Raw genomic sequence first — 7898 nt, 5'->3', positions numbered from 1 at the left:
GAAGGAGAAGGAGAAGGAGAGGAGGAACAGGAAGAGGAGGAGGAGGATGAGAAGGTGGTGCTGCGCTCGGAACTCTGGGAGAAGGAGAGGAAGCTGACGGACATCCGCCTGGAGGCGCTAAGCTCCGCCCACCAGCTGGAGCAGCTGCAGGAGGCCATGTCCAACATGCAGGTGTGTGTGTGTGTGTGTGTGTGTGTGTGTGTGTGTGTGTGTGTGTGTGTGTGTGGATGTTGTGCTATAGATGACCGTGCGGTTGTGTTGTGGTTGTGTTGTGGTTGTCTTAGGCTACGGTGGAGAACCTGAAGGCTGAGAACGATCAGCTGAAGACGGGCGGCCCCACCCCCGGCTCCTCCCCCGGCCCCTCCCCCGGCCCCTCCAGCTCCATCTCCCAGTCCTCGGGACTGACGTCACTGGGCTCCTCGTCGCCACGGCAATCGAGGGCCATGTCCCTGACCAAGACCTTCAGCATGAGCCTGGGCGAAGGAAACAACCTCCCAGGTAAAAATGTCCACCCCTGCATCTATACCACACCCCCTGCCTCCAAACCACACCCCCTGCATCTAAACCACACCCCCTGCCTCCAAACCATACCCCCTAAATCTAAACCACACCCCCTGCATCTAAACCACACCCCCTGCCTCCAAACCATACCCCTGTCTCTGTACCACACCCCCTGCATCTAAACCACACCCCCTGCATCTAAACCACCCCCCTGCCTCCAAACCACACCCCCTGCATCTAAACCACACCCCCTGCATCTAAACCACACCCCCTGGATCTAAACCACACCCCTGCCTCTAAACCACACCCCCTGCATCTAAACCACACCCCCTGCATCTAAGCCACACCCCCTGCCTCTAAACCGGCTATAGCTTCCCTGCTATTGTCCGAGCTTCAATCATTGGTCACATGAACGACATTCACAGGTTTGTTTCCAGTGTTCTAGAGCTGACTGCCGCTCATACCATTCTGTCTTTTTTCCCACCCTTTCCTCTCTCTCTCTCTCTCCCTCACTCACCCTTTCATCTTTCCTCCCAGACGTGTTTCTCCCAGACGCTTCCCCCCTCCCCTCCCAGAGGGACGACACGCGGGTCAGAGTGGCGGTCCGCGTCCCCAACCTGCGCCTCTTCAAAGACGTGAGTGTGTTTGTTTACCTCGTTACCCGGGTGTGGTGTGTGTGAAGGTCAGGTGGTTGAGTGGTTGAGTGGACGACCGTCAACTGACTGTCACCCCGTCGTCTCTGACCCACAGGAGGCGAAGCAGCAGGACTTCTTCATCGGGACGGTCAGGCTGAACGGCAGGATGGACTGGCCCATGCTGGACTCTGCTGTCAGCCAGGCGCTGAAGGTGACTGTCCCAACGTTTGAATATTGGACTGAAGCATTTATAGTTTTGAATAGTTTGTGAGCTTAGTATTATAAGGTTCTATCTCCGTTTAGGGTAGTTCAGAGATATTGACCGTCAAAGTTTTTACATTCCATTATGTTCTGTGGGATGGAACCTATTTTATTAATTACTAACTCAAAAATGTCTACATTTAAAAAATAACACCACCCAGGCATTAATAAACACCTAATGGATCAGATTATGTTAAAAACTCAATTTTGACAAAAATTTACGTAGATAGAACCTTATAATTCTAACGTTATGAATGTGGCACAGTATTTCCTTCCAAAGGCCAATTATGTTAAATTAAATTAAATCTACCGTAATCCATCTTCTAATGTGTTTCTCTTACGTACCTGTTCAGGTGTACATAGCCAAGGTGGACCCGCTCTCCAGCCTGGGCCTGTCCAGCGACTGTATCCACAGCTACACCCTGAGCCACTGCGTCAGGGTCCTGGGGGGGGACGTCCCGGAGAACCTGCCCTCCCGCTGCTCCTCCAGAGGCCCCGGGGGCATCACCGTCTCCCTCAAAGGTCAGCCCACACTGTGTGTGTCTGTGTCTGTGTCTGTGTCTGTGTCTGTGTGTGTGTGTGTGTGTGTGTGTGTGTGTGTGTGTGTGTGTGTGTGTGTGTGTGTGTGTGTGTGTGTGTGTGGTAGACGTGGAGGCTTGTGGAGGTAGAAGTGGAGGCTGGTGGAAGTAGAAGTGGCTTAGGTAGTACAGTGAAGACATGAAAGATTATAATTGTTTGTGTGTTATTAGCTTAAGCACATTGTGTATGTCTATTCTTGTGACTTAGATGAAGATCACATCACATTGTATGACCAATGAATGCAGAAAACCAGGTAATTCCAAAGGGTTCACATAATTTCTCTTGCCACTGTAAGTATTCAACACCTCAAGGTTTTTTTAATTCAACATATTTCCATTGCAGCTATTCACATGAAATTTAGACCAGACATTGGTATTAACTCAATAAAATTACACCGCTACAGGAATTGTAACACTCCAATCCATAAAAATCCATAATTTGACACAGGAAAAAAGTATTGAACACAGTAAGAAAAAGCACAAAACCGGTTTATGCCACTTAGGAGTTCTCCTACCTGTGCTAATTAGAATCAGCTGGGTTAGTGGTTAGTGCATGTACACCCCAGGCTGGAAGGCAGGGGCAGACGGGATTCTGGGTAATTGTAAGCACCTCCAGCTCTGTGTCAGCCAGCTGGTCTGAGCTTCACATACACCTCTAGGGGGCAGTGTTACACTACACTGTATCGGGGGGGGGGGGTTACAGTACCCTGTAGGGCAGGCCTATTCAATTAGCGGCCCGGGGGCCGCATGCGGCCCAGACGTGACCCCCGATTGGCCCAGCCATAAAAGCAGAGAAAAACGTATTTCGCAAGTGTTCAGAAATTCATGCAGAAATGTCTACAATAGTAGCCTACAGAACGTGAATATAACACTCTAAACAAACTAAGCGGGGAGCTTAAAACAACAATGGACAACGTGATAGCTACAATTAATTTTATTCGCTCCACTTCGAGCCTCCAACATTATTATTATTATTATTATTATTATTATTATTATTATTATTATTATTATTATTATTAACTTATTCCGCAAGCTGCTGTCAGAAATGTCTGCTGAGCACCACGATCTGCTTTTGCATAACGACGTCAGGTGGCTGTCCAAAGGCAAGGCACTGGAGCGTTTCTGTGATCTCAGAGAGGAGATTACAACTTTCCTCCGTAGCAGCAAGCAAACGAAGGCAGAAACACACTTGAATCGCATACTGGACGACAACTTCATGGCTGATGTCTGCTTTCTGAGCGACATATTCAAACACCTGAATGACCTAAATGTGGGGCTACAAGGCAGAGACAAAACTGTGATTGATCTTGTGGAACAGGCGCGTTCCAAGTCAAACTGGACGTTTTCGCGGCCGACTTCTGCACTGGCAGAATGCTGCATTTTTCCGACGCTCCGCAAATGCGTCTCATCCCCGGCACAAATCACAGATGTGATGACTGTTTTCATTGCGAGGTTGAAAGAGAACATTGCTGGTCGACTGGATGGACTTGCTCTGCCCGCAGAGGTGATGGGCTTTGCCAGAGACCCGTTCACTGCTGCAATAGAAGGGGACTTATCCACCAGAGGAAAGGGAGTGGTGCCTTCCATCGATGAGGGGAAATTCATACTCGAACTTGTTGACATGCAGTCATCCGTAACCATGGCACAGGAGCTTCGCACTAATGGACCTGCGAAGTTTTGGAGTAATGTCAACGTGCACCAGTTCCCTAACGTTAAGAAAGTAGCAATCCATGTGCTCAGTATGTTTGGATCAACATACACCTGTGAAGCAAGCTTTTCACACATGAACACAATAAAAAGCAGCTCTCGTTGTTCCCTGACTGACAGTACTCTTCACCAATACCTTCGGATTGCATTGACATCTTATGAGCCAAATGTCACTGCTCTTGTTCAGAATAAAACATGTCACTTCTCACACTAAGAAAGTCAGCAGGGTAAGATTAGATTAGATTAGATTCAATTTTATTGTTTAACTGTAATTGTAACTTGTTAAATTGTGCACTCAAGGCGTTGATGGTTATTTTCATTCAGTTAAAAGCACTTTGTGATGTGCCTGGGTCAGCTATGACCAACATTTATATTTTACAAAAGGACATTTTTAAATTGGTATACTACTGTACACTTTTTTATGCACTTTGAGATGACTTTTGACATGCCTGTGTCAGATTTTACCTAATTTAAAAGGAAAACTATAAATAAACTGCTTGTATTTCATTAGGCCTACATTCATTTGTGTTGGTTTGAAATGTGTCATTACCTGGTGCCTAGGCTACTGGCCGCTGAAAATGTCTGGCCCAGCAAAATGTCTTGGTTTTCAAATCTGGCCCAACTGAATTTGTAATTGAATACCCCTGCTGTAGGGTGTTTGTGTGTGTTTGTGTTTGTGCGTGTGTGTGTGTGTGTGTGTGTTTGTGTGTGTGTGGGGGGGGGGGGGGGTATCTAAAGTTATTTTCAGAACACAGTAGCGTTGCAGGAAGTTTATGAAGAGGTGTTAAATCAGAGATATCCTGCTCTGGGACAAGGGTTAGGGTTAAGTACTGTATATACTGGTGCTGCTTTTGTTTTTTCTCTATGTGCTATTTCGCTCTCTGAGTAGTGCAAGTACAGTTAAAATACCATAGTAAAGACCAGGTGGTACCATAGTATCATGACAATATCATGACCTAACCCTAACCCTCCTGTCCTAACCCTAACCCTGACCTAACCCTAACCCTGACCTAACGCTAACCCTCCCAGGTCTGAAGGAGAAGTGTGTGGACAGCCTGGTGTTTGAGACGCTGATCCCCAAGCCCATGATGCAACACTACATCAGCCTGCTGCTGAAGCACCGGCGTCTGATCCTGACGGGCCCCAGCGGCACCGGGAAGAGCTTCCTGGCCTCCCACCTGACCCAGTACCTGGTGGAGCGCAGCGGCCGCGAGCCCTCGCACGCCACCGCCGCCACCTTCAACATGCACCGCCAGTCCTGCAAGGTAACGCCCCGGGAATACCGTAGTATAGACCAGGTGGTACCATAGTAAAGACCAGGTGATACCATAGTAAAAGGCCATAGATAAAACTTGGTAAATCACATCTAGCCAAACTGTATTACTGTCTGTCATTAATCAACATCTATTCATCATATGGCAGGTAAGATCAGTTCTCTTTTCTTTTCTTTTTTCTCTCTCTCTCTCTTTCTTTCTCTTTGTCTCTCTCTCTCTCTCTCTTTCTTTCTTCTCTCTTCTCTCTTTTTCTCCACAGGATCTTCAACTCTTCCTGTCCAACCTGGCCAATCAGATTGACCGGGAGACCAGCACGGCAGAGATCCCATTGGTTGTTATCCTGGATGACATCCATGACGCCGCCTCCATCAGCGAGCTGGTCAACGGTGCTCTCACCTGCAAATACCACAAATGGTGAGCGCACGCACACACACACGCGTGCGCACACACACGCGTGCGCACACACACACACACACACACACACACACACTGCACTCACACACACACACACACACACACACACACACACACACAAACACAAACACACATCTTTTTTAATGCTTTATTTATGTCCACATAAATGTACAATATATAAAGGACATAAATACTATCAGTGCATTTTGACATTATGAATACAGTCAGTTACAGTAGTGCTGAGCCAACAACCAGTTATGCCTACATATAGGATGTTATTCACACCACATGATAACAATGGATTGACAGATACAGTATCAATACTGTAAAACAGACTGTATCCAGCTCATGGGTACAAGAAGCGCCGCCTTCTCCATATTGAGCGGCTACACACACACACACACACACACAAACACACACACTGTACTCTCAGATACTCAAATCGTTAATGTATCTAAACCAAACGTCCCCTGCCATCATGCCTTCACAGACGTTAAGGTTCCATGCTGGTTCTAACCTGACATGTGTGTGTTCCAGTCCTTACATTATAGGAACCACCAACCAGCCGGTGAAGAATACCCCCAACCACGGCCTGCACCTCAGCTTCAGGTGAGACAGCGCTGATCAACAGTCTCTCTACTGTCTCCCTGCTGTCTCTCTGCTGTCTCTCTGCTGTCTCTCTGCTGTCTACCTGCTCTGCTGTCTCTCTGCTGGCTGTCTGCTGTCTCTCTGTCTCTCTACTGTCTCTCTACTGTCTTTCTGCTGTCTTTCTGCTGTCTTTCTGCTGTCTCTCTGCTGTCTCTCTGCAGTTCATCTGTGAAGCCATTAAACCGTGAGTGGCATGTGGTATGATATTGTTATTATGTCCATCTAACTGATGTCTGTATGTCCATCCGCCCAGGATGGTGACTTTCTCCAATAACGTGGAGCCAGCAAACGGCTTCCTGGTTCGCTACCTGCACAGGAAGTTGATGGAGGCGGAGGATGAGCGGAGCCTGACCAATGAGGATCTGCTCCGGGTGCTGGACTGGGTGCCCAAGCTCTGGTACCACCTGCACGCCTTCCTGGAGAAACACAGCACCTCCGACTTCCTCATAGGTATGACATCACAGACACCGGAGGATTTCTGTAGACCTCTTTGTGGTCCCCTTGGAAAGAGTTCATCATATGATATGTGAAGTGAATATGGAATTTCACAACTTTCTCTCTCTGTGTGTGTGTCTCTCTCTCTCTCTCTGTGTCTGTGTCTGTGTGTCTGTCTGTCTCTCTCTCTCTAGGCCCTTGTTTCTTCCTATCCTGTCCCGTCACAGTGGAGGAGTTCCGTTCCTGGTTCATTGACCTGTGGAACCACTCCATCATCCCTTACCTGCAGGAGGGAGCCAAGGACGGAATCAAGGTGAGACGGTTCAGCCCCCCCACCCCTCCCCCCCCCCCACCCCTCCTCCTCCTCCTCATGTAGAGTTAGTGTTAGTGTGTGGTGTTAGGCTCCTCCCATCTCTGTGTTTCAATAACGTGGTTGCCGTGGCGTCGGTCCCCCCCCAGGTGCACGGTCAGAAGGCGGTGTGGGAGGACCCGGTGGAGTGGGTCAGAGGGACGCTGCCCTGGCCCTCAGCCCAGCAGGACCAGGCCCGGCTGTTCCACCTGCCCCCCCCCAGCACAGCCACCGGGGGCGTCGCCATCCCCAGTGAGGCCCGCCTCTCCCACCAGGACACCCCGCCCAGCTCCATGGACACCCTGGACCCCCTGGTGAGGAACTGCGGGAGTCATCAGGATGATGAGGATGATTCAAGTTCATGTCCCTTATATACAGGGTTCCCGCGCTGGTCTTAAAAAGCCTAAAATCTAGGCCTGAAAAGGTCTCAAATTCCAGTTATTCGGTCTAAAAATTAGGTGCTAGGTCTTAAAATCAGTCCGACCACATCTATTTACACAGAAATTAATCAAGCTGGAACCAAAAAAATGCCAATTCGCTTCCTTTTTTGTCTGTATGGCAGTGAAATCCCTAATTTCATCACCTTGAGGATGACAAAAAGCCATATGGTGTCGCGAATAGGTCCAAAATTCTATTCAAAGAGGTCTAAAAAAGGTCTAAAAAGGTCTTAAATGTGACTTGTTGAAACTTGTAGGAACCCTGTATATAGTACCATGACTAGCATCGATAGTGCTTGCCTTGCCCTAAACGTTCCACCATCTCTCTCTCTCTCTCTCTGTTTCAGATGGCTATGCTGTTGAAATTGCAAGAGGCAGCCAATTACATCGAATCTCCAGACAAAGAAACAGCGATGGACCCCAGCCTGCCCAGGCTGTGAACATGAACTGTCGTTCAACTGTAGCTTCAAACAGACGTGTACATGGTGTTAGCCTAGCTGACGTGGTGTTAGCTCTATCGCATAGTGATCATTCGGACCTTCTACTTACCCCCCTCGCAAACACAATCATCTTGTCAGAGTGAATGAGAGGCCATTACTGTTGTTAAGAGTTCGTCAACTTTCTTTTACTTTCACGCAGAGTCACTTGATATCGAAGTA

At 48.3% G+C, this 7898-nt stretch overlaps 1 protein-coding gene across 1 annotated transcript in view; it reads left to right on the top strand.

Moving 5' to 3' along the window:
* The window catches only part of LOC308170959 (neuron navigator 1-like), a gene marked incomplete at both ends in the record, with an annotated part of 21298 nt that extends 13619 nt beyond the window's left edge, over positions 1 to 7679 (top strand). The window contains 12 exon segments of the mRNA XM_080545813.1: positions 1 to 171; positions 285 to 498; positions 1039 to 1136; positions 1252 to 1347; positions 1751 to 1919; positions 4712 to 4947; positions 5216 to 5370; positions 5908 to 5979; positions 6272 to 6468; positions 6648 to 6766; positions 6913 to 7116; positions 7587 to 7679. The exon segment at positions 1 to 171 is cut by the window's left edge and continues 13 nt beyond it. Coding sequence (XP_080401939.1) covers positions 1 to 171; positions 285 to 498; positions 1039 to 1136; positions 1252 to 1347; positions 1751 to 1919; positions 4712 to 4947; positions 5216 to 5370; positions 5908 to 5979; positions 6272 to 6468; positions 6648 to 6766; positions 6913 to 7116; positions 7587 to 7679 — 1824 coding nt within the window.
* Positions 7680 to 7898: the final 219 nt, after the last annotated feature.

This window comes from Nansenia antarctica (assembly GCF_963989245.1).
Source record: "Nansenia antarctica genome assembly, chromosome: 15".
NCBI lineage: Eukaryota > Metazoa > Chordata > Actinopteri > Argentiniformes > Microstomatidae > Nansenia > Nansenia antarctica.
Note: the sequence above shows the minus strand (reverse complement) of the source record. Positions and strands in the feature narration are given on the sequence as shown.